The sequence below is a fragment of the Phallusia mammillata genome, chromosome 4 (genome assembly GCF_965637545.1).
Source record: "Phallusia mammillata chromosome 4, kaPhaMamm4.hap1.1, whole genome shotgun sequence".
In the NCBI taxonomy this organism is placed as follows: Eukaryota; Metazoa; Chordata; class Ascidiacea; order Phlebobranchia; family Ascidiidae; genus Phallusia; species Phallusia mammillata.
In genome coordinates, this window is record NC_137255.1 from 4,653,666 (window position 1) to 4,680,993 (window position 27,328).

A 27,328-nucleotide genomic window follows, 5' to 3' on the forward strand; every position below is an offset into this window, starting at 1 on the left:
TTGACGTAGGTGTGTATTTGTAATAAATCAAGGCAAAATATTAGTTTTAACAACCCAAGGCTGCCAAGTTGGTGAAACGCCAAATCATTGTCACAAAGATCGTTGTTGCAACTATACCACAGGGTAACGTGCAAAATCTTGGTAATATGCCTAACTACATTTCTACTGATTTTTTATTGTGGCCTGGGATTTTGACTGGCCTGTAGGCACGTGCCTACTTTGCCTAATGGTTAATCCAGCACTGCATTCGGCGCAGGTTCAATCCAGTTGTTACGCAGAAAAACGCTCCGTAGGCGATCACTTGCTCATTTTTATGCACGCCTGAAATAAGTCAACTCGAAAGCACAGAGAAAAAATAAAACAATCAAACTTGCGCAATGCGCAGGTTTAAGCACTCGCTTCGCGCAGTGAAAACGTACCTTTATCCCTAAGCACTCGTTATAACAACAGTCTGATTGCCAACGCTGGTGGTAATCTGCAATACTCTTACATCAAGTCAGCAGTGTTACATACAATCAAGTGCATCTTTGAAAAACAATGCACGCAACAAGTTACGAAGGCCATTTCTTAATGCAAAGGCTCCATGTTAACTGAATCTATAACGCATCATTTAAAACCAAACTGAAGTTTGTGCGGCGTCATTTTGACTTTATATTAGTTAAATAGGTCTCTAAGATAGTTGAAAAACAGTATATTATTCCGTACAATTGAGTTGAAAATAACAGTCTTAAAATATAGTACCATTTGTAAGAGTTGCTGATTATCCCACCTTTTTTTGAGATGTCTATGTGTGAGTTACATCTGGTCACGGCTGAGCACGACAGCAACAGCACGTATTGTTGGCGATTTTGCGACTTGCGTGTTTTGCACTCGAACTTTGTGGACCAGTGAGTGGCTTGTTACTTTAGTTTTCCAACAGTATATGCAAGTGAGTGCTACAGTTTAGGATTTTCCAAACCATCAATCGAAACATGTATTGTTTAATGTAGCGGTAAATAGATATTGGACACTAGCAAATTTTAAGAACTCCTCCTTAAACTTACCAGACCAACTTTTAATTAGCTATATTTTTGCGTAGTCATTAAAAAGTGCCTGTATTTGTAGAGTTGTACAGTTATATTTACATTTTTTTTTTGAACATACACATTGATTTTTTATGAATATCCTGCTACTAAAATGTGTTTACAACAAAAACATAATTGTTCTAAACAAAAATAAAATATTTCAAATGTTTTTCAGATCGTCCAGGTAATATATAGGAAATTTACTTAAATGCTAATGTGTGTTAAAAAATGTGATTGAAGAAACAATAAAAACATATTTGGATGTATAGAAGACATAAGGTTGTATGCATGACAATCGATATACTACAGCAGGGGTGGACAATATTTTCAACCTAGGACACTAACTTACTTGTTTTTACAAAACGGTTTGAATGCCTTTTCTGTGTTTTTCTGTGTTAACAACTTTTCTGTGTTTAACATGTTTTGCAAACATGTATGTCTTGGTAAGGGATTGAATTTTCACATTACAGTCATTAGACACTTATTGTATAGACTGTGGGATTAGGAGTTAACATTTGTAAAGGGTATTTTTCGAACCTTTTTTGGCATTTTGTAATGTGAACAAGCCTAAATGTACCAAATTCAGCATTGATCCAAGTCAATACTAGCCATTGTCATGTTTTATAATACACTATAAAAATGCTGAGCAATGCTCAAGATAAACAATACATCTAACCAGTCTCTGCTATTTATCAGGTCCATAAAAATATATGCCTCCATAACCAGTAAACTCTACTTTAAACTATTGTTTTCTTGCTCTGTGTAAATTAAAACAATCACTTAGTTGTTTGTAGTAAACACATTATGTTAGAGATTTGTAGGTTAATTATACTCTTCTTTTTCACCAGGACTGTATGAATGATTTGGAAAACTGAAAGTTTTGAAAAGTCCTGGAGCAAAGGTGAAATCCATAACCAGTAAGTTATCTAAATATTTTTTTTTCAATATAAGCAAGTTCGGTTCAAGTCTTTCTTTAAAAAGTGTTGCATAGATTACCTACACCCAAAGGTTCTTGCTTATTGTATTGTGTGATAACAGGTAGTCATTACTTGAAAGTCAGCTGCCTTGCTTCTTTTTGTATAAATTATCTAATCTTCAATTGTAATTAGTTTTGTTCACTAAAACTGTTAAACTGTTATGGGGACAATGTCACTTAATGCCCTAAATCTGAAGTATTTAAACCGATTATAAATTCAAACAATTTTAAGGCAAAAATGATTCAAATGGCTTTATGGCAGATATTGTTTTTGTCTTCATTTTTTGTCTAATGATGCTGTATTTTGCCTGTTAGGTCAAGAAAAAGTGCTTTAAATGTATTCAAGTTAACACACAATGTTTTATAGCCATTTAATCAAAATTCAACCATTGTTAACCCAGAGGTTCCTCAAATGCGCCAATTTAAAAACTATTTGCTTTTAATTCATATACTGTTGGTTATCTTTTAGTCGAATTCACCCTTTTTACCCATTAGTCTGAAACTGTTAATAGTTTTTATGAAGTGTGTATTGTTGAAAGTTTTAGTTCAATCTGCTTAGTGGTTACATGTACAGTCCTGTATATCTGTTTAAGCCACTTATCTTAAGGCACTGCCACCGAAGTCCTAAGGAAGTGATTTTCTGGGTTACATTTGTAGCAGTTTAAGCAGGTCGTCCTATACCTCTTACATTTTATAAAATATACTATTATAGGTGTTGATTGTTGTGTTTTACCCTGTAGCCCAACATTTCCCCAACTATCCTGCCGGGCTCCTATACAGTACACAAACTATAAAATCTAAACCTATTATATATATCAAATCTCAGCATATTACATACAAACTATAAAATCTAAATATAATATATATGCACCATCTATGCAATGTACTCAAACTAAAAAATCTAAGCAGAGTATACACATAGCAAACTAGCAATCTACACAACAATGGCAGCTTGTGCTTAAAATAAGTGGGTTCTTTTTTTTTTTGTTATGATTCAAAATCAAACTAAATTCATTGTCTAAATTCAGAAAACTGGTGGTCTTTAACATGAATTCGATTGGCTAATTTGAAGAAACCTTTTGGATTCTAACAAATTCTGGTGTCACAATTCTTGCTGAATGCAATTATTTAAAGGAGTAGTTCTCAACCTTTTTATATTTGCGCACCCTTTTCTATATTGTAATCTAATTGCGGACCCCTTGGAGTAGTATTGTACTTTTTTCATTATCAACTGAAAAAAACATACTGCATAAAATAGCAACCACTTTCGGTCCAGAAATTTGAATCAATTTGTTTGCATTGCGACCTCATGAATAAACAAGAAAGACCCATAGCATTGTGATGTTGTTTGCTGCTGACAATTTACGTCTGTTGCATGACAATAGGGTTTTAATGTTGCATTTTGGTTTGTCGCCTATAAAGAATGATTTTAAACAAGTTTCATGGTATTTTGAAAAACTGAAGCATTTTTTCTAAATTGCGATTTATTAATCTTATTGTGCACAAATTGGGAAGTTGTAGCAGGCCCCCTGAAAAGGCTTTGCAGACACCTAGGGGTCCGCAGACCTCTGGTTGAAAACCACTGATTTAAAGTTTACATAAAAGATAAAGTGTTTGAATTTTTTGGACAGTTTGGACAATATTTTACAGGACTGTTCATTGGGTCATTGTGGTTGCATATTTTATACGTTTGGGTGTAGAACCCCATCAGTCAACCCACCAGCCCCCCCAAAATGGGTGAGGGTTTAAACAGTGTTTGTATAGCTTGTAGAATATGCTATTTATAGATATTGATTGTTTTGTGCAACCCCTAATCACCCACATTCACCCAACCATCCCCTAAAATGAGTGAGTTATTGTAACAGTGTCAGAACGGACTAAAAGTTGTATAGCTTGTAGAATATGCCATTTGTAGGTGCTGATTGTTGTATTCAACCCTATAGCTCCCACATTTACCTAACTGGTCCCCTAAAATGGGTGAATTGTTTTTAAACAGTGTCAGAATTGACTGAAAATTGTATAGCTTGTACAGTATGCCATTTATGGGTGTTGATTGTTGTGTTCAATCCTTTAGCCCCTACATTTACCTAACCGGCCCCCTAAAATGTTTGACTTGATTAAACAATGTTTGATTTGCTAAAATTTGTATAGCTTGTAGAATTTGTTATTTATAGGTGTTAATTTGTTGTGTTCCACATTTACCCAACCAGCTCCCTAAAAGGAGTGAATGTTTTGAAATTAAAGGCTAAGCCACTCTTCTAGTAAACTTAACAGAGTTCATCAGGCGATTGTATATTGGCAATTACAATTCCTATTGCCTAAACAGCAATACGCTCGATAGTGATGATAGTTTGTAGAAACAGTAATAATAGGTAAGTGCTACATATTACTGTTTATACCTGTAGTCACCAAACTACAGCCCTTTTTTCGTCCTCAAACAGTACTTGAGTTGGTTTAAAACGGTATGAAACAACTTAGTAATATATTTTGTTAAGCATACAATTCATTAACGGTTGTGAACACCTGTTATATATGCTTTTGACATGGTATGAACTTTATTTAAATCACAATAGTCAATGGTCCCTATAGAACAATTTCTGAGTAATTGTCATCCTTGCTAAATTTATAAAATGAAGCTTGAGTTAGTTATTTTGGGTCCTCTTCCCTTAAGGCAGGGGTCGCCAACCCGCGGCTCCGTAGCCGCATGTGGCTCTTTGATCCCTCTGATGCGGCTCAGTTTTTGAAAATACCAGATGTTTTGTTACACTTTCTTTGATGATTATGCCGAACACAAAGTTGAAAATGAAAATTGCATTGCAATAACATAGCAAATCCGCGTCTAGCAGCTACAATTAACCATGTCTATACCATGAAATGTTAAGTTTAAAAGTAGCAAACTGGCGAAGTGCAGGTTCACACACAATGTTAGGTTATAGTTTTGGAAGTGTTCAAATTTACATGATAAATAGAACTTTATTATGCTTAAATTTTAGAAACCAAATTTCCATTCTATTTAACGAAACAAATGTATGTTTTCACTCTCTATTTTGTATATTTCAGACAATTTATGTTTTGCCCCTATTTCCACTGTATTATTTTAGACACCAAATTGTTTCATTGTGTTTTATGGTGTATAAATAGGTTCAACAACTTATGTTTTATGTGGACTTTAAACAGTCCCTTTTTCCAATTTTTTCTGGCATGCAGCTTTTCAAGTGCTCATGAAACTTTGATACAGTTTCATGTGCACTTAAAACGCTGCATGCAAAAAAAACAAAAACACAACTGTTAAACACTGTGAAACTGAAGCTGTGTAGCTCACAACCCCACCATAAATAACTTAATGTTCCAATACATTTTAATTTTGACAAGAGTTGCCGATCATGGTTATGTAATGTGGTACGAACCACTGCATAAGATAATATTAGCCCCCCCCAAAAGTATCTGATATTAAAAACGTATTGTTAATGTGATTACAAACTGTGACCAAACCTTATTAGCTGTATTTGAAGTTGATTAGTAGTTTGCATCAATTTTGTAGTTTGCTTAGATTGTTAACATAGCATATTTTAGATGCGCCTCCTGAGTTGGGGGATGTTTTCGAACAATTTCTAAAAGCCTAATGACATCATAAGCATTAAGGGTTGTTGCTTAAAACACCTCTGGTGGTCAAATTTTTTTGGACAGTTTGGACAATATTTTACAGGACTGTTCATTGGGTCATTGTGGTTGCATATTTTATACGTTTGGGTGTAGAACCCCATCAGTCAACCCACCAGCCCCCTAAAAAGGGTGACGGTTTAAACAGTGTTTGTATAGCTTGTAGAATATGCTATTTATAGATACTGATTGTTTTGTACAACCCTTAATCCTATAGCTCCCACATTTACCTAACTGGCCCCCTAGAATGGGTGATTTTTTTTAAACAGTGTCATAATTGATTGAAAATTGTATAGCTTGTAGAGTATGTCATTTATGGGTGTTGTTTGTTGTGTTTAATCCTTTAGCCCCTACATTTACCTAACCGGCCCCCTAAAATTTTTGACTTGATTAAACAATGTTTGATTTGCTAAAATTTGTATAGCTTGTAGAATTTGTTATTTATAGGTGTTAATTTGTTGTTGTTGCGTTAAGCCAACATGGTTGTTTACAACAAACTCCCATCGGTTTCCTAACCGTCTGTACAAAGACGTTATGTAATTGGCCCTCAGGCCAGGTCAGATAACTGACCATGCTGTACGTGGAGGAGAAATCTCTTTCTGTGGCCGTACTTTCCCAAATCACGCTAGAAACGTTGTATTTCAAAAGAAGCTTACTAATTTCATGTAATTAATAAACCGCAATTATTTGGTCGTTGTATCGCCCGATTGTATCGGCCTGAAGGCACGCCAATTTGTTGGCGCCATCGTCTTGCATTTTTACGCCCACCGCATTGTATATATGTCTTTGTTTTATGTTATGTTAGTCAGTGTTGTTTCTCGGGCATTGGTAAAGTTCGCGTGTTGAATGTAGTTGCTTTGAGCATAGTGCCAGATTATTGTTATTTTGGCAGTTTAATGTTTTAGCATTACGTCTATTGTATCATAATCGTTTGGGTGTTACTTATATTAAAATCGCTTGGTGGAGTGGAACTAGGTTTTGTTTATAGACAGGTTTTCTCTTTATAATATAATTTAATCTTAGCTAAAATACACAAGTCTTACACAAAAGCCATAAGCGAACTATAGTGAACTCACGCAATAATAAGCATAAGCTTGAGAAATAATCTACATTAACGTAAGATTACACTCTAAACTAAGTGGCGTTCTATGATAGCTTAAATAACTAATTTAGACTAAAAAGGTTAGTTAGAAACGTTACATTTGTGTTCCACATTTACCCAACCTGCTCCTTAAAATGAGTGAATATTTTGAAATTAAAAGCTAAGCCACTCTTCTAGTAAACTTAACAGTCAAAAGCATATATAACAGGTGTTCACAACCGTTAATGAATTGTATGCTTAACAAAATATATTACTAAGTTTTAAACCAACTCAAGTACTGTTTGAGGATGAAAAAAGGGCTGTAGTTTGGTGACTACAGGTATAAACAGTAATATGTAGCATTTACCTATTATTACTGTTTCTACAAACTATCATCACTATCGAGCGTATTGCTGTTTAGGCAATAGGAATTGTAATTGCCAATATACAATCGCCTGATGAACTCTGTTAAGTTTACTAGAAGAGTGGCTTAGCCTTTAATTTCAAAACATTCACTCCTTTTAGGGAGCTGGTTGGGTAAATGTGGAACACAACAAATTAACACCTATAAATAACAAATTCTACAAGCTATACAAATTTTAGCAAATCAAACATTGTTTAATCAAGTCAAACATTTTAGGGGGCCGGTTAGGTAAATGTAGGGGCTAAAGGATTGAACACAACAATCAACACCCATAAATGGCATACTGTGCAAGCTATACAATTTTCAGTCAATTCTGACACTGTTTAAAAACAATTCACCCATTTTAGGGGACCAGTTAGGTAAATGTGGGAGCTATAGGGTTGAATACAACAATCAGCACCTACAAATGGCATATTCTACAAGCTATACAACTTTTAGTCCGTTCTGACACTGTTACAATAACTCACTCATTTTAGGGGATGGTTGGGTGAATGTGGGTGATTAGGGGTTGCACAAAACAATCAATATCTATAAATAGCATATTCTACAAGCTATACAAACACTGTTTAAACCCTCACCCATTTTGGGGGGGCTGGTGGGTTGACTGATGGGGTTCTACACCCAAACGTATAAAATATGCAACCACAATGACCCAATGAACAGTCCTGTAAAATATTGTCCAAACTGTCCAAAAAATTCAAACACTTTATCTTTTATGTAAACTTTAAATCAGTGGTTTTCAGCCAGAGGTCTGCGGACCCCTAGGTGTCTGCAAAGCCTTTTCAGGGGGCCTGCTACAACTTCCCAATTTGTGCACAATAAGATTAATAAATCGCAATTTAGAAAAAATGCTTCAGTTTTTCAAAATACCATGAAACTTGTTTAAAATCATTCTTTATAGGCGACAAACCAAAATGCAACATTAAAACCCTATTGTCATGCAACAGACGTAAATTGTCAGCAGCAAACAACATCACAATGCTATGGGTCTTTCTTGTTTATTCATGAGGTCGCAATGCAAACAAATTGATTCAAATTTCTGGACCGAAAGTGGTTGCTATTTTATGCAGTATGTTTTTTTCAGTTGATAATGAAAAAAGTACAATACTACTCCAAGGGGTCCGCAATTAGATTACAATATAGAAAAGGGTGCGCAAATATAAAAAGGTTGAGAACTACTCCTTTAAATAATTGCATTCAGCAAGAATTGTGACACCAGAATTTGTTAGAATCCAAAAGGTTTCTTCAAATTAGCCAATCGAATTCATGTTAAAGACCACCAGTTTTCTGAATTTAGACAATGAATTTAGTTTGATTTTGAATCATAACAAAGAAAAAAAGAACCCACTTATTTTAAGCACAAGCTGCCATTGTTGTGTAGATTGCTAGTTTGCTATGTGTATACTCTGCTTAGATTTTTTAGTTTGAGTACATTGCATAGATGGTGCATATATATTATATTTAGATTTTATAGTTTGTATGTAATATGCTGAGATTTGATATATATAATAGGTTTAGATTTTATAGTTTGTGTACTGTATAGGAGCCCGGCAGGATAGTTGGGGAAATGTTGGGCTACAGGGTAAAACACAACAATCAACACCTATAATAGTATATTTTATAAAATGTAAGAGTTTCATCCAAAAGCATATTTAACAACATAAAACCACATGACTTTCAGACAACCACATGTCATTCAACCAACCACATTTGTGCAAAAACAGCTGATTTCTAATCAACCTAAGAACTGACAGGTATAGGACGACCTGCTTAAACTGCTACAAATGTAACCCAGAAAATCACTTCCTTAGGACTTCGGTGGCAGTGCCTTAAGATAAGTGGCTTAAACAGATATACAGGACTGTACATGTAACCACTAAGCAGATTGAACTAAAACTTTCAACAATACACACTTCATAAAAACTATTAACAGTTTCAGACTAATGGGTAAAAAGGGTGAATTCGACTAAAAGATAACCAACAGTATATGAATTAAAAGCAAATAGTTTTTAAATTGGCGCATTTGAGGAACCTCTGGGTTAACAATGGTTGAATTTTGATTAAATGGCTATAAACCATTGTGTGTTAACTTGAATACATTTAAAGCACTTTTTCTTGACCTAACAGGCAAAATACAGCATCATTAGACAAAAAATGAAGACAAAAACAATATCTGCCATAAAGCCATTTGAATCATTTTTGCCTTAAAATTGTTTGAATTTATAATCGGTTTAAATACTTCAGATTTAGGGCATTAAGTGCCATTGTCCCCATAACAGTTTAACAGTTTTAGTGAACAAAACTAATTACAATTGAAGATTAGATAATTTATACAAAAAGAAGCAAGGCAGCTGACTTTCAAGTAATGACTACCTGTTATCACACAATACAATAAGCAAGAACCTTTGGGTGTAGGAATAACTTTAAAATCTTGTCAAATACCTTATGACAAGAGGCTTCCACAAGTCAGTGTATGTTACTTTACAACATAGAAGTTAACATGGCTTAGTTTGTCTGTGTCAGCAAAATTTTTTCTCAAATTTGTAATATTATTCATAATAAAAATGAATATTTCAGCTAAATTTAATTAATAATATATAGGATAGCCAACTTTCTAGTTTCTAGTTGCTGTACAATCATGGATGTCGTAAAACTGATGGATTCGATACAATATAGGACAAATAGTGTTTATTCTAATCTTCAAACTCTTGCTATTATTGCTAATAGTACAAACATACAGCAAACATTGATCATCTGCTGCAAGTAAACCAGGTTAAAACCTGTGGCCTGACTGAAACTATTATTTTTGTTGTTGATCTCCAAATGTGTGTTTTTACCCAATTTTTCTATTTGTTGTTGCAGAAACATTCATAGAAGAGGAACATCCTGAACATGGTTTCATTCCGACAATGCATGTCTTCCCCTCTTTTTTCTTTTTTTTGTCATTAATATGAATATAGTAGTGTTAAAGTTATTGCTCTGTTAGACTGAGAAAGTTTGCTTTTGTGTAATGGTGTGTGAGATATGCTATGCTGATGTCAATGCTTGTGACTGATTTGCCCCATTGTTGCAATTCGGGTTTGATGTCAACTTGGGTGTGGCTTAGTTGAGGTCCTGAAAAAGGACGCTTTTCTTGGCTGATGCTAAGTTTACATTCCTTGCTGACTGATTGGAGGAGGCATGTTTTGTTGTGATACATATTGCTTGTGTCAGTTGATGTTGCAGGGACAGACCTTGGCTGACCTTCTCAGAGGACTTATTAAGACGAGCAATGACCCTGTGGCATTTAGCTGATGATTGCATTGTTAGCCAAGTCTGTTGCTGGCCTGGTACGGTCAAGGAAAGGTTACCCAAAATATTGTGGCTTTGTCACATTTGGAACCCAACTTGTTCTAATCCTTGTCAGATGACTGTTGTAATAATACTGTGTATGTTTGTATGTCAGTCTGGTGAGGCTTACGCAGAAGTTGTCTGAGACCTTCAGGTCACTTTTTAAGATGGCTGAAGCTGAGCTTCTAAAGGGCTGGCTGTCTGTTGTATGATTTGTCCATGTACTCGGTCTGGTATGCCGGATGTTAGCTTGGGACAGTCTGGTTGATGGTAGCTGAACATGGCCGAAAGGTGTGAGCTGCTAGCCGCTCACGTTTACTACCTGATGCTGGGTGTCTCCATGCACGCAGATGGCATTGATGTGCAAGTCATGTGTCTTCGCTGTCTCTATTAGGCTATCTGTATATGTGAGATTCGCTTCGTTTTTTTTTGATTAATTTTTTTGTGGAATTTTTTTGGAGTGGTGTATTTTTAGTTTTAGGCTTTTGTTGATACTGTTTTTGTGGTGGTGTATTGTTCGTTTTAGGGTTTTGTTGATAATGTTTTTGTGGTGATGTATTTTAGTTTTAGGGTTTTGTTGGTACTGTTTTTCTGGTGGTGTATTTTTGTGGTTTTGTTGATACTGTGGTGTGTACACTAGTATATGTATGTGGTACTTCTGCAAGTACTTTGTATGTTTGTGTTTTGCTGTCAGGATGCACGGTTAGTATATGGAGTATATCTTGTGTTGCATTGTTGAGATTGTGCTGGTTTAACTGACCAGGTTGTTTTTTTGCTAATTTTAAGCATTGACATTGTATTGTTGGGTGAAACTTATGTTCAGATGGACAATCTTTCATTTCTGGTGGATTCACCTGCCGAAGTGAGTTTCTAAAGTTTTATCTGTTTTTTAAATTGTACAAAGTTTGAAAAATTAATTTGTTGGCCTCCTTCTACATATTGATGTAACTTCATGCGCTTTTTGCATGAAATGCTTTATTATTCAGATGAAATTTTAGACATAGTCCTAGAAAGAATGTAAATATGCCGCCTGTTTTATTAGACTGGATGTTGTTACCTGCTAGCTTCAAAAGAGTAAAATCAATTTTTCAACCATGATCAAATTGGATAAAACTCAGGCACTTTGCAAAATGTGGATTTGTTGTGTTTCGTTTTAGAGCTCCACTAACCACCAACTTTGTAGTGTGTTGAGGACCCACACAATAAACATTTACAAAGCAAGCACCCAGTGCAAAATATTGATAGTAACAGGATATTTTTTTTAAATTAGCTGAATAGTGCAGGTCCGCACAACATATGCTCATGAAACCTTTAATGATATGTCATGGATGTTTGGAAATGTTTGGTTATTTACTTTAATTTTGATTTTTAAAACAACAATGAGATATTGTAGTTATTTTTCAATGGGTTAATTCTTTTTATTATATTGATGATAATCTTCATTCAAACGTTACATTATATAAATGTTAAAATAACAGTAGCATGTGACCCACCACAAAGTTTTACTGCTGTGGTGCTGCGATCATTGTAAGTTGTACAGGCCTGCTATAGTGCATATACAATACTATTTTGTGCCTTATTGTTTCCAATATGCAACTGATAACATTGTATTGCCTTTTTTTCTGATGCCATTTACACACAAAGGTATATGTTGCCGTTTTTTGCCAGACGTTTTCAAACATTTGTTGATTTATTTTATTCACTAACATACATGTAATTACTTGAGTTGATTTGTTTTGTTTTAATTCGATTTGCTTTATATTGCAGCATGATGATCTTTTTAACAAACTTTCATGACAACAATTTACCTATAACAAGTAAGTATGCCTTTAAGTATTGGTTAGGTTTAGAAACAATTGGTACGGTTGATAAATGCTACAGCAATTATTGAATTTAAATTCAACTTTTATGTCTGTTTATTTTGTGCAATTTTCACAAATAACAACAATAAAACACACACTATGATTGTGCACTAACTTACATATCGAGTTGTTATGGCAGATAAAAACAAGTAATGCAACAAACATTTTAATTGCCCTCTGAATGTTGTCATGTGTACTAGCTTATAATAGACGCCAAGTCAGATACATTTTTCCTGATTGAAAGGTTAATAATTTACATTTACTTGGATTGTTCTTTTGTATGAAACCAAATTATATTCATAAAAACATATCATTTTATAATCACATCATGTATGATAAAAAAAAACTTACCGGCAAGTTCTTAATTAAATAAATATTTTTTGTTTTGCAGATTTCTTGCTTCTTCCTTCTACCTGTTTCTTTTCTACATTTCATTGTGTTGTGTTTGTTGATTTTTCGCTTCGCTGTGTCCTGTGTGATTTTAGGTAGAAATATTCTTAGATCAGGCAGCCAGCAGTCATCCCAAGTTACATGTTTTCACCTTATCCCACATTTTGACTCGATTGTATGCACTAAAATCCCCCTTTCCAGTAATTTTTACTTCCATTAATTTATAAATGGGTTGTTGTTTTTTACTTGATTGCTGACACCATTGGCCCAGAAGATCCCACATTTTTTGGGAGTTTTATACACATATTGCCCTCAAATCCAAACCCACCTAACATTTTTTGCGGTTACGGCATACACTTATGTCTTTCCCCAACATACCCTACAAAACCAGTTTATACTTCGTTCGGTTTCAAAACCCGGGTTATTAATATATCCGACCACTTCAAAGTCTTACCAGGAGACGACATCTTTCATGGGTTGGTCGTCTCGAGGCGGGGAGGGGCCTCTTCAACATAATTACCTAAACAATTCTTTTTTGGATAAATTCAACACTTTCGCCCGCTTATCCATCTTTTCGGGTGTTTTGCAAGCGCTCATTTTTACGCTTGACCGCTTTGCCTTGGCCTATGTTTCCACGGCTTTTTTGCACTTGTCCACTTCCCAGACATTTTTAGTCCGCAAAACATATCTCCGGTCTTTCTCGAACGCTTTGCGGATACTTCATTGCCCCTTTCAGCGAACAATTGGTTCAGTTTTGACCATTTTCACACACCAGGCGTACTTGTCATTATGTCCCCCACTACGTTTTGCGGTGCTTAGACAACACCACGTCCAACGATTTAGCAGTCTTCTGCCTGTTATCAACAGCCCAAATGGCACATTCAGCCCTTGGCTACTACTCCAAAAGAAAAACTTACTGTTCGGTGCAACATGCCAACGCCGACTTGCAAATACCTCACTCATCTTGCTGATGACCATCACATTGTTTAAACATGGACGCCCCTACCATGGATAATAGCTTAATCGTACAATGCTGCACTGTATCTTAAATTTCTGTACGTGCCGATGTCGCCTGTACAGATTGCAATAATAAATTTCATTCCTACACTACAAGATGTGATTTCAATCGATTTAGCGTGAGCTTAAACTGACCCTAATTATAAGAACTGCTGCAGAAATCGGATGTTTATACAAGAAGCCAAAATACGTACGTCCACCTGCAATTAAGATTACACAATTTCATCATTAAAATTTGGAGACTCTGCCGTAGGCAGTTGACCCCAATTGGAGTTCACGTGACCTCATTTCCAAATAATTCGAGACCATGCAGTTTATTTTTCGAAATTGCAAGCCCTTGCCGCAGACATTTGACCTTAATTGGAGTTCAAGTGACCTCTTTTTTAAATAATTGGAGACCATGCAGTTTCTTTTTCAAAATTGCAAGCCCTTGTCGCAGACAGTTGACCTTAATTGGAGTTCAAGTGACCTCACTTTCAAATAATTCGATACCATACAGTTTCTTTTTCAAAATTGCAAGACCTTGCGGTAGGGCAGTTGACCCCTATTGGAGTTCACGTGACCTCATTTCCAAATAATTCGATACCATGCAGTTTCTTTTTCGAAATTGCAAGCCCTTGCCGCAGGCATTTGACCTTAATTGGAGTTCAAGTGACCTCATTTGTAAATGATTCGAGACCATGCAGTTTCTTTTTTAAAATTGCAAGCCCTTGCCGCAGGCATTTGACCTTAATTGGAGTTCAAGTGACCTCATTTTTAAATAATTCGAGACCATGCAGTTTCTTTTTGCAAATTCGGAGAACATGCGCCAGGTATTTGACCTAAATACGGGTTCTGGTGAACACGTTGTAACTTCATTTCAAACTGTTGGAGACTATACCGAAGGAGCCCAGGCCGTACAAAGCGAGTTTGACGGCTGATGGCCACACTTGTTCACGTATTTTTCTGCTGAATACATGTAGGCTACCTTAACTACGTCCACATCACTCATTGCATGAAGAATAATTGATTTATTGTCGCAAATAACACGAGTGACATGGATGGATATATTGCGACCACAACGTTTGTAAGAAAGGATGTGAAGTTGACCGACGTATGCAGAAGAGCATAGCTTGTTGTATATGGGTGTAAGAAGTGTGCAAAAACACCCGCAGAGGTGGTTGAACTCAGCGTAAATAGTGCTTTAGAAGGTAGCCTATAGGCACCCGAAAAGTGATTCAGATAAAGCTCATTAGTGTGCTTCGACGGAGCAGGAGGTGTAGCATAGGCAAAAAGACATAAAAACACTAGTCGCTTTGAGGGCAAAAAGTTTGAAAACCACAGGACCTTGGCTTTGATAAAAAAAAAACTCTCTTCGAGTTAACGATGTAGAGGCCCTTTTCAGCCTCACCGAGCGACGACTGACCGACGGATAAGAACGAGCGGTGAGTACTTGAAGTTGGCAAGTTGGGTATATCTTTGATTTTGAGGGCGAAAAACGTGTAAAAAAAGGTGGATTGAACCGGTGAGGGCGAAAGTAATGTATTCAGAAGTTAACTTAGGTTTGAAAAAAAATCAGCTCAAAGGCGTACACGCCAATTTCGTTTTAAGGGTGATAAAAACTGAATAGCTAGTGTAGCGTATTATCTTTGTGTGCATGAACCGTTGTACTGATGTGGCGTGAAGTGGGCGTATTTTATTGCGTTGCTGTTAGCCGAAGCGCTTAGGGTCATTCAATACAAGGGTGTTGTGAGTGAAGCAGTGTGTTTGTGGCAGAAAATAAGCTACATTGGCGAGCACGCCAGGACCATGTCAGAAACACGAATTGATGTGTTGGAGAGTGCTGTACTTTTGCTCAAAGAAGAAACAGTCGATCTTAAGAGAAGAGTTGATGTTTTAGAAAGATACTGTGACGAAAATCATGACGTAAAACCGTCTGTAAATACATCGCAAGAAGAAGCTAAACCGGGTAATTCTAAGTCTTTTGCGAGAACAATAAAGTTGCCTGGTACGTTTAGTGGAAATAATGATCAACAGTGGGCACAATACAAAGTACATTTTGAGAATGTTGCCCTGTTAAACGATTGGAATCTTTTGGAAAAGGGAAAACAGCTAGCCGCTTGTTTAACCGAAAAGGCAGTTATGGTGCAAGGAAATCTTCCAGGTGACCAAAGATGGGATTTTGAAAGCCTCATTGCCGAATTGGACAAGCAATTTGGTACAAGCAACGCACCACGTGCCAGAGCGGCGTTTCATGCCGCGGTGCGTTTATAAAGTGAGTCCAGTCTTGCCTTTTCAAATCGCCTGAGGTGCCTAATAAAAGAAGGGCATCCCAATCTAAGTGACGAGTGTGCTGAAGAGTTTCTTGTTCAACAATTTTTGTCTGGCATTGAAGACTCGTCGTTGCGAAACGTTTTGGTCGTGAGAAATCCATCGACTTTAAAAGAAGCGGTTGAAGTGGTGACCACGATGGAATCGTATGCCCAACCGCAAAGGAAAACAACCTATGAAAGCAAATGCCACCTCTGTGGCGAAGAAGGTCATTGGAAGCGGTGTTGCCCACAAGCAGATAAGTCCGGTACTAATCGTGTGCAACGTCCTTTAAACTCATGGTGACTGGTGTAAAGGCCGAACCATCAGTCACAAATTATTCGGCCGAAAACGACAAAGCTTTTCATGTCGTTGGCATGGTGGGACAAATACAAGTCAAGTTTTTGGTTGACACCGGATCTTGTGTGTCTTTGATTAATCCCTGTGTTTTCAATAAATTTGGACAAGCTTACGATGCGTCTTCTCTTCGCCCATACGAGTTTAATTTGATATCTGTAGGAAATATTCCAATGCCTTGCTACGGTTCCTTTGATACACTCTTAAAAGTTGGTGCAGATCAATATCAATGTTCCCTGGTGGTCGCAGATCTGGGACGGATTGAGGGTATATTGGGGCTAGATTTCTTGCACGAACAAAACTGTTCGATCAATTTTAGTAATAAAACATTTTTTATTGGACAACACTCATTTCAAAGAAGCAAACATGTCGACCCTATTTTTTGCAACCCTGGAACAAATTCTCTTCCTGATCATATGCTTTGTCTTGTTGACAATTTCAAAGATATTTCCGAGGTCAACATGAAAGCAGTTGTCAAGTTGCTTTGTGAGTTTCAAGATATATTTTCAAAGGGAAGCAACGATCTCGGTAAGAATGCGTACGTGAGACACCGCATAAATACTGGGACAGTCCAACCTATACGACAAACGCCACGACGTGTTTCTTGGGCCAAGAAAGAAGTAATTGACGCAGAGTTGCAGAAAATGTTGCGTACAGGTGTCATTGAACCAAGTGACGGTCCGTGGTCATCTCCTGTGGTGCTTGTAAAGAAAAAAGATGGACAGTATCGGTTTTGTGTGAATTATCGGCGTCTTAATTCTGTAACAAAGAAAGACGCTTACCCTTTACCTCGGATTGAGGATATCTTGGAAACACTAAGCGGATCAAAGTGGTTTAGTACTATGGATTTAGCAAGTGGATATTGGCAAGTTGAAATGGAAGAGTCGGACAAGCCCAAGACAGCATTTTCAATTCCCAGTAAGGGGTTATATCAATTTAAAGTTATGCCGTTTGGTTTGACAAATGCTCCGGGGACTTTTCAAAGGTTAATGGAAAGAGTGTTGCAAGGTTTACTGTGGGATTCGTGTTTGGTATATGTCGACGATGTAGTATCGTTTGCGAACAATTTTGAAGGAGCCATAACCAATTTAAGAGCTGTGTTTACCCGATTGAGGCAAGCAGGGCTTAAATTGAAGCCGAAGAAATGTCGCTTGTTATCTCGAGAATCTAGTTTTCTTGGGCATATTGTTTCGCAAAAAGGGGTTCAATGTGATCCAAACAAGCTGAAAGCTGTAAGTGCTTGGCCCAAACCATCTACTGTTAAAGAAGTTCGCTGTTTTCTTGGCTTTGCATCTTATTACCGAAGATTCATAAAACATTATGCAACCATTGCTAGTCCATTGACGGACATAACGAGAAAGAATAGGAATTTTCAGTGGACAAATGAATGTGATGCAGCATTTGGTTCTATAAAACAAGCTTTGTTGACTAACCCTGTACTTTCGTTTCCTGTCCATGATGCTGAGTTTATTCTAGATACTGATGCAAGTTCCACTGGTCTTGGAGGCGTTCTTTCCCAAATTGGAAACAACAATGCAGAGTGTGTTGTTGCTTACGGCAGCAGAGCCATGAGCCGCTCAGAACGTTGTTATTGTGCCACGTACCGCGAGCTGTTGGCGGTGGTGCACTTTTTGCACTACTTTAGGCACTACCTCTGGGGCGTAAATTTACACTGCGGACAGATCATGCTTCACTGAAATGGTTGCTTTCCTTTAAGGAACCAGAGGGCATGTTAGCACGTTGGCTATCAGTGATTGGAACCTACACGTTTTAAGTTGAGCATCGCCCTGGGAAACAACATGGGAACGCAGACGGTTTGTCGCGACAAAGGTGTCACCACAGCGAGTGTGTCGATTGCTCCATGTTTGAACAACCTGAACAACCTAGATCAGTTCCAGTAGCACCCGTTCTACGAGATTCTACGACAGGTGACAGCAATTGGCTTGATGAATGGACTATTGCAGATATTCGAAAATGGCAAAATGAGGATCCAGAACTTTCAGCCATTCTGCGGTTGAAGGCCATCAGTCAACATAGGCCCTCTAGAGAAGAGTTTGTGGATCGTACAGGAAATTTAGCTTACTTTGCTCAATGGGATTGGTTACTAGTGAGAAACGGTGTACTTTATCGGGAATGGTTACCAGACGAAGATGGTGGTGAAGTAATTCGTTTGTTGGTTGCGCCAAGATCTTTACAAAAAATGATTTTTGACCATCTTCATGTGTCCAGAACAGCAGGGCATTTAGGAACAACACGTACTATAGAGCAAATTCGCCGACGTTTTTATTGGCCTGGTTTTCGCAACGACATTCGCCTGTGGTGCCGTTGGTGTCAAAACTGTGCAAAGCGAAAACCCACTCACGGACGGCATCGTGGTAAACTGCAACAACAGCCAGCACATTTTCCGTTAGAGCGAATTGGCATTGATTTCCTTGGACCATTACCATGCACTGAGCGAGGTAACATGTACATATTAGTAGTCAGTGATTACTTTACCAAGTGGACAGAGTCGTTTGCTCTACCTGATCAGCACGCGACAACAACTGCGCATACATTGGTCACCGAGTTCTTCTGTCGGTTTGGGATTCCTAAGTATATTCACTCCGACCAAGGTCGTGACTTTGAGTCCAGACTCTTTCAGGAAATGTGTTCTCTTCTGGAGATAAAGAAAACCCGAAACACCCCATACCACCCGCAATCATCAGGATTGGTGGAACGGTTTAACCGAACGCTATTGCAAATGTTGTCGGCCTTCGTTAACGACCATCACAATGACTGGGACATCCATGTACCCTATTTAATGATGACATACCGGTCGTCACAACATGAATCGACCAAATTTACTTCGAATCACCTTATGTTGGGCCGTAATGTGCACGTGCCACTAGACATTATGTCGAATTTTGATTCCCATGTTTCGCAGTCTTTATGTTATACGCAGTATGTGCAACACATTAATAATTGTATGCGGAATTCCTTTAAAATGGCTAGGCTGCATTTAAAGCAATCTGCCAAAAGCGAGATTACGACCGTACTGTGTTGCCCTTTAACTTTGGGGATTGGGTGTGGTATTACTACCCACCAATCGGTAAAAAAAAGCTTGGTCAAGGTTGGGTGGGCCCATTTTTGATTGTTAATAAACTGTCCCCACTTTTGTATCGCATACAACGGTCACCGTCGCTAAACAGTAAAGTTGTCCATGTTGACCATTTGCGCAAATATTTTGCTGAACATTTGCCGTTTAATTGGCTCGTTGAAAATCGTGACAGTGATGTTACCTTTAAGTAATGATGTTTCTTCACAAGTAAACAATAATTCATTTTCTTCACCGTCTCCGGTCGTAAACGATCGTGGAACTTCTATGTTTGGTCGTCAACGTAGGTTGCCGGCTAATTTATTGGACTACATTATGTAGTCTATTCTTTCTGTTTACTGTTATTTCGGGGACGAAATTTTGTTTGGAAGTGGGGGGTTATGTAGCGTATTATCTTTGTGTGCATGAACCGTTGTACTGATGTGGCGTGAAGTGGGCGTATTTTATTGCGTTGCTGTTAGCCGAAGCGCTTAGGGTCATTCAATACAAGGGTGTTGTGAGTGAAGCAGTGTGTTTGTGGCAGAAAATAAGCTACACTAGGATAAAAAGTGGAAGCACCGCATAAAATGGGCGGTATACAGGCCTCCTTTCGCTTTATGGGTTAAAAGTATAGGGATGTGAAAAAAACAAAATTCTCCGTCTTAATCTCGGAGTTGTGGGCGAAAGAAGTGTACAAACAATTTTAAATTATGGGTAAATATCAAAATCCGTGATTGGACGACTGCCGGCTGCCTGATCTAAGAAACATTTCTACCTAAAAACACCAGACACAGCGAAACGAAAAATCAACAAACACAACACAATAAAATGTAGAAATGATGTGTGAAGAAAGAAGAAACAAGAAATCTGCAAAACAAAATATTTGATTTATTCGAGCGTATAAGATCTAGTAATGTTTTGTATCAAAAAGCATGACCACATTATCGTTTAATTTGTTCATTGTAAACCTGTATTACAAATTATAATTTGCTTCGTACAAAAGGGATAGGTAATGTAAAAATTAACATTATGGAAAGAAAATTACATTTGATCTTTTTTTATCAATAAAATAATTTAATATTGATGTAGCACTAAAAGTCTGCACAAAGTTAAACTGCATGAAATCAACGTAATTATGTCAAACTTACTAGTGAGTGAATCATTGTCATGAAAGTTTGTTTACAAGATCACCATTCTGTAATATAAAGAAAATTGAATTAAAACAACTAATCACAGTAATTGTATGCTCACTAAAAAAACACAATAAATATGGTTAAACATTTGGCAGATAATGCAACATTTACCTTCTAATCAAAGTGATCATATGTTTAAAACACCTCACAGGCATGATTTGGAGGTTTGTACAGACTTGCACTGTGGTGTTTTTCAGGTTAACATATTAAGTATAGATATTTCACACTGGTTGCTTCACTTGCAAATGTTCAACAATCTCATGTTCTACCAACTGTCTGAGTTTTAACCAACTTAAAAAAATTGTATTTGGGGTCAGGCTACATAGGTGAAATAAAGAATGTACCTTCTTTCAAATCCTATGTGCATTACTTTATTATCAAGTAAAGACTCAAAAACTTACTTCGGCAGGTGAATCCATTAGCAAAGAAAGATTGTTCATCTGAACATGAGTCTCACCCAACAATGCAATGTCTACAATTCAACACCAAAACACCTTTGAGCATTAAAATGTCAAGCATATCATACCCAATTTCAAAAATGCAACACAAGATATACTCCATATACTGATCATGCAACCTGACAGCAAAACACTTTGAACATACAAAAGACTTGCACAAGTACCACCTACATATACCAGTGTAGACTCACCACAGTACCAACAAAACCCTAAAACTAAAAAAATACCACCACAAAAAATCTGCATATCAACCAAACCCTTAACAAAAAATACACCACCACAAAAACATCCACATATCAACAAAACCCTAAAACTAAAAATACACTACCACAAAATATTCCACATATCAACAAAACCTAAAACTAAAAATACACCAACCCCCCAAAAAATTCACATCTATTAAACAAACCAATCTACCAAAGTGAAAGTCACATATACAGTTAGCCTAATTGGGACCAAGACACATGACTTACACATCAATGCCATCTGCGTGCATGGAGACACCCAGCTTCAGGTGGTAAATGTGAGCGGCTAGCAGCCCACACCTTTCGGCCATGTTCAGCTCCCCTCAACCAACTGTCCCAAGCTAACATCTGGCATACCAGAAGGGGAACATGGACAAATCATACAGCAGTCAGTCAGTCCTTTAGAAACCCAGCTTCAGCCATCTTAAAAAGTGACCCAAAGGTCTCAGACAACTTCTGCGTAAGCCTCACCAGACTGACACACATACACAGAAAGTTATTATTACAACAGTCAGCTGACCAGGATTAGAACAAGTTGGGTTCCAAATGTGACAAAGCCACAATATTTTGGGTAACATTTCCTTGACTGCACCAGGCCAGTAACAGACTTGGCTAACAATACAATCATCAGCTAAATGCCACAGGGTCATTGCTCGTCTTAATAAGTCCCCCGAGGAGGTCAGCCAAGGTCTGTCCCTGCAACATCAACTGACACAAGCAATATGTATCACAACAAAACATGCCACCTCCAATCAGCCAACAAGAAATGTAAACTTAGCATCAGCCAAGAAAAGCGTCCTTTTTCAGGGCATCAACTAAGCCACACCCAAGTTGACATCAAACCCGAATTGCAACAATGGGGCAAACCAGCAACAATCATTGACATCAGCAAGCATATCTAATGTACCACTACACAAGCAGGTGCAAGAGCAGTCTTTCTCAGGCTAACTTAGCAATTACTTTGAGACTACTGTATACATATTAATGACAAAAAAAGAAAATAGACAAGCATTGTCAGAATAAAACAATGTTCTGGATGTACTTCTTCCATAAATGTTTCTGCAACAATAAAGCAGTTGATTAGATCACGTTGTTTTAAATAACAGCCATACAAAGGGTTGCCATTTGTTTAAAACAAAACTAAAAAAATCCCCATTTTTTGTCTTGCTGGTGGTTTTGTTTTTACGATGCTTGGTAAAAGTGGGTATGAATTGACTGATATTTTACATGATAATGGCTACATGCATTGGAGAAGGTTTGCAAGCATTTTTGTTGCGCTGAACTGCGGTGGAAAGCTACATGGCGCAGAGTTAAGGATTAAAAATCAAAAATGTAATAGTTTGATTGTTACGGAAGTGCTTAGTACTTTATTACAAACATTATTTGAAACTGTAGATAACTTACTACATGTCAAAAACAAATATACAAGTGGAAAACAAACTTGAGAATAACATCTGGTTTTGTTTTAAAAGTATTGCTTACTGTTGAAAAACACCAAATTTTATTTTTGTGTAGATTAGTGGTGCATAATAAAAGTATGCCAAACATTAAGTTGACTAATATAATTCTGTAACGTGCAATTATTTTATGATTTTTAACATCACTACTATGAAGCAAGTGTGTCAGCATGTCAGGTCTGTTATATTTCTGCATTCATGTGCATAAATGCTCTTGAACAAACCTAATGCATTCAGCTGTAATGTAATCAAACATTGACCATAGATGAGAAGGTATTGTGCCAGTACAGTAATGGTCCAAACTTGTGTTGTGGTAGGACATTAAATTGCATAAGTTTGTGTCTAGTTGTTCAGCCGAAACTTAACATGACATAAAGTGATGAACAGCAGAGACATTACTAGGAAATGTACCTGATTTTTAATGCAACTTGCTGGGCCAAATATGCATCAGAAATGATTACAAGAAATAGCACAGAACATAACAGGTGGGTTGTAAAAATGATACCTGACAGTCTGACTTAAACTGTTTTACCATCACATTTAAATGTTGCGCAGCTATTTCTGGCTTGGTGATTGTTTTAGCGCTATTGTATGTTTATGTTTACTTTCACCAAGCAAAATAAACTCATTCAACTACCTATTTGCCTCATAAAATACCCAAGTTTAATAATGTCACTAATGTGGGAATCTGCTTTGGCTTGCAAGTTTTATTTGTTTATGTTTATTTCCACAGAGTTCAGGAGGTTGTCACAGATGAATACTAATGAGAGATATGTCTGTCTATGGGTGTTTCCCTTCTGAGAGCATTTGACCAAGTAGTTGTGTAATTGTTATTTTAAGTACTGGTCACTGGTTTATGGGTAAACTTATACTGGTAGTTCATGGCCCACACCCCTATTTCTCAGTGGTTCCATCATCAGTGATTTTAAATCAAAGATTTTTTTGACTTAACTCAACTAGAAGAGTAACTTAGCACATATTATCATTGCACATACACTGTGATCTATTTCTTAAAATACATATATATCCCACACACAGTTTATAAACCGTCCCATATCAGACACTGTCTTTTACAACCTCTCATGCGTGCACCACACATGCGTGCCCCACACATGCAAAGTTTTAATAATTAATGCATTCTACCAAATAACTATGATTAATTTTGGTTCTATGAGTTTAAACAGGGTGAAAAAAGTGATCATGCTATACAAGGTACAAACTATACAAGTCACATTCAATGCAGCCATTGTTTGCAAAAGTTAACCATTTTAGGTTTTATTGCGGTAAATGGGGTGGCTGCATGGTAAAACGTAACAATTACCACTTCCATAGGGCACATTTTGCAAACAGTTCCATAAATTTGGACATTGTTTAAAAAGTTGACTCTCTTGGGGGCTAGTGGGGTAACTGATAGGGCTGCAAGACAAAACATGACAATTTACACCTAAAAGACACATTGCACAAACTGTGAAAATATCAACTAAGTAAAACACAACAATCAACACCTGTACATGGGAAATTTTGTCTAAATTTCAGTTAATTTAAACATTGTTAAATTCACCCATTTTAAGGGCCAGCGGGATGAAAAATGGGACTACAAAGTTAAATACAACAATCAATGACTTAGAAAAGCTGGTTCTACAAACTGTCCCAATTTCATTTAATTCGAACATTGTTAAAAAATTTACTTATTTTATGAAGCTGGTGGGGTAAATATGGGGGCTTAACAGTTGAACACCACAACAGTCAACACTTGGCAAAACTGTACAAACGATACAGATTTGTAAACGTCAAAGCCGACACCGTTCTAAAAAAACACCCATTTTAGGGGGCTGATGGGGTAAATGTGGGGGCTAATATGTTTAACACAACAACCAACACAAAAAAGTAGAAAATTCTACATGCTATACAAATTTCGTGTTGATTGTTGTGTTCAAATCTTTAGCCCCCTAAATGGGTGGGTTTTTTGGAACAATTTCAGAAATGACTGAAATTTGTACAGCATGTAGAAATTGCTACTTATGGGTGTTGATTGTTGTGTTCAACCCTTTATTTACGCCACCTGCTCCCTAAAATGGGTTTGTTTTTGGAACAGTGGCGGAATTGACTGAAATTTTTAAAGCATGCAGAATTAAAATGGGTGTGTTTTTGGAACAGTGTCAGTTTTGAATAAAATTTGTATAGCTTGTAGAATTTTGCCATGAGTGTTGACTGTTGTACTTAACTCTTTAGTCCCTATAGTTACCGCAGCAGCTTTTAGCAATGTTCGAATTAAGTTTTTGGACAATTTGTAAAACCAGCTTTTTTAAGTCATTGATTGTGGTGTTTAACTTTCTAGTCCTATTTACCCCATTTTTTATCCCACTGGCCCCTAAAATGGGTAAATGTTTTTAACAATGTTCAAATTAATTGAAATTTAGGCAAATTGTCAAATTTGCCATATATACGTGTTGATTGTTGTGTTTTACTTTATTTTGTCACTGTTTACCTCTCCTTTCCTTCAAAAATTAAATACGACAAATTTCAAACAATGTCTAAATAAAAGGATTTGTATAGATAAAAGGATTATAAACTTAGTTGCGAACTGTTTTTGTCTGCAGAAACAAATAAGGCTATAAAAAATGGTGGTTGATATGGGACCCATATAAAATAAGTGTGGAAAATACGTTTAAAAGTATGTTTTAGTGTATGTGCAATGGCAAAATTTTCTAAGCCACTCTTCTAGTCGATTATCACTTTTGCCAAATCATCTCTTTTTTATGAACTTGGTTGTTCGTGGGGTTGGTAATGGTGTCCTAATCTAAAATGGTTCTTAATTTTTGAATTTCGGCAATGTAGAATAATCAATATGGAACATTCCCTAAACCTTTAGCCACTATAAGATGTCCCAAAAGAGATATTTATTGGTTTACAATGTTGATTAATGTTAGTGATTTAAAATCAGCTGTTTTTGCACAGCAATGTTCAACCGTTCAACCCTGTTGCCCCAACGTTTACCCCTCTACCCAACCAGCCCACTAAAATGGCCAATTTTTTTGAAACAGTTATGTAATTGGTTGAAATTTGTATAGCATGTAGAATTTGCTACTTATAGGTGTCGATTGTTGTGTTCAACCCTTTAGCCCCGACCAGCCCCCTGAAATGGGTGTGTTTTTGGAACAATTTTGGAATCGGCTGAAATTTATATAGCTTGCAGAATTTGCTACTTATAGGTGTCGATTGTTGTGTTCATCCCTTTAGTCCCTATATTTACTCCACCAGCCCCCTAAAATGGGTGTGTTTTTGGAACAGTGTCGAAATTGTGCAAGTTTCAGCCCACTCCAAAACTGTTCCAAAAACACATCCATTTTAGGGGGCTTGTGGGGTAAATATGGGGAAAAAGGGATAAACACAACAATCGACACAAAAAAGTACTATACTCTACAAGCTATACAAATTTCAGTCAATTTCGACACTGTTTAAAACCTTACCTTTTTTAGGGGGTTAGAGGGGTAAATGTTGGGACTACAGGATTAAACATAACAATCGACACCAAAAAGGCAAATTCTGCAAGTTGTACAAATTTTAGCCAATTCTGTAACTGTTTAAAAAACTTGCCAATAGTAGGGCCTGGTGAGGTAAATGTGGAGAATAAAGGGTTGAACACAACAATTGACAACTATAAATGGCATATTCTACAAGCTATACAAATTTCAGTCAATTTCGACACTGTTTAAAAACCTTACCTATTTTAGGGGACTAGAGGGGTAAATGTTGGAACTACAGGGCTAAACACAACAATTGACACCAAAAAATATCAAATTCTACAAGCTATACAAATTTCAGCCATTTCAAAAACACACATATTTTAGGGGGCTGGTGGGGTAAATTGGGTGCTAAAGGGTTAAACACAACTAACTATCAACACCTATAAGAAGCAAATTCTTCAAGCTATACAAATTGCAGGCAATTCCGACACTGTTCCAAAAACACACCTATTTTAGGAGGCTGGTGCGGTAAATATGGGGATAAAGGGATGAACACAACAATCAACACCCATAAGCAGCAAATTCTACAAGCTGTACAAATTTCAGCCACTTCTGAAACTGTTCCAAAAACACACCCAATTAGGGAGCTAAAGATTTGAACACAACGATCGACACCTACAAGTATCAAATTCTACAACCTAAACAAATTTAGGCCAATTACAAAACTATTTAAAAAAACTCACCCATTTTAGGGGGCTGTTGGGGTAGATATGGGGACTAAAGAGCTGAACAGAACAATTGACACTTATAAGTAGCAAATTCTACAAGCTGTACAAATTTTAGCCAATTCTGAAACTGTTCCAAAACACACACATTTAGGGGGCTAAAGATTTGAACACAACAATTGAAACCTACGTGGCAAGTTTTACAAGCTATGCAAATTTCAGTCAATTCTGACAGTGGCAGAAATTTTACAAGCTATGCA

General features: G+C 36.9%; 1 protein-coding gene and 1 long non-coding RNA gene across 2 annotated transcripts; both read left to right on the top strand.

Annotated features, from left to right (window-relative positions):
* Positions 1-1,914: 1,914 nt before the first annotated feature.
* LOC145222489 (uncharacterized) lies at positions 1,915-13,927 on the top strand. Its single transcript, XR_013859345.1, has 4 exons — positions 1,915-1,981; positions 10,068-11,397; positions 12,303-12,352; positions 12,789-13,927. It is a non-coding gene; the product is annotated as an uncharacterized LOC145222489 (long non-coding RNA).
* Positions 13,928-15,592: 1,665 nt separating this feature from the next.
* LOC145222485 (uncharacterized) lies at positions 15,593-16,057 on the top strand. The gene has a single exon (XM_080088626.1). It carries the CDS (start codon positions 15,593-15,595, stop codon positions 16,055-16,057), a length of 465 nt encoding a protein of 154 aa, XP_079944752.1.
* The last annotated feature ends 11,271 nt before the right edge of the window (positions 16,058-27,328 follow it).

Coding starts and splice junctions, on each gene's coding strand:
- LOC145222485 (XM_080088626.1), top strand. CDS start 15,593: ATGTCAGAAACACGAATTGATGTGTTGGAGAGTGCTGTACTTTTGCTC.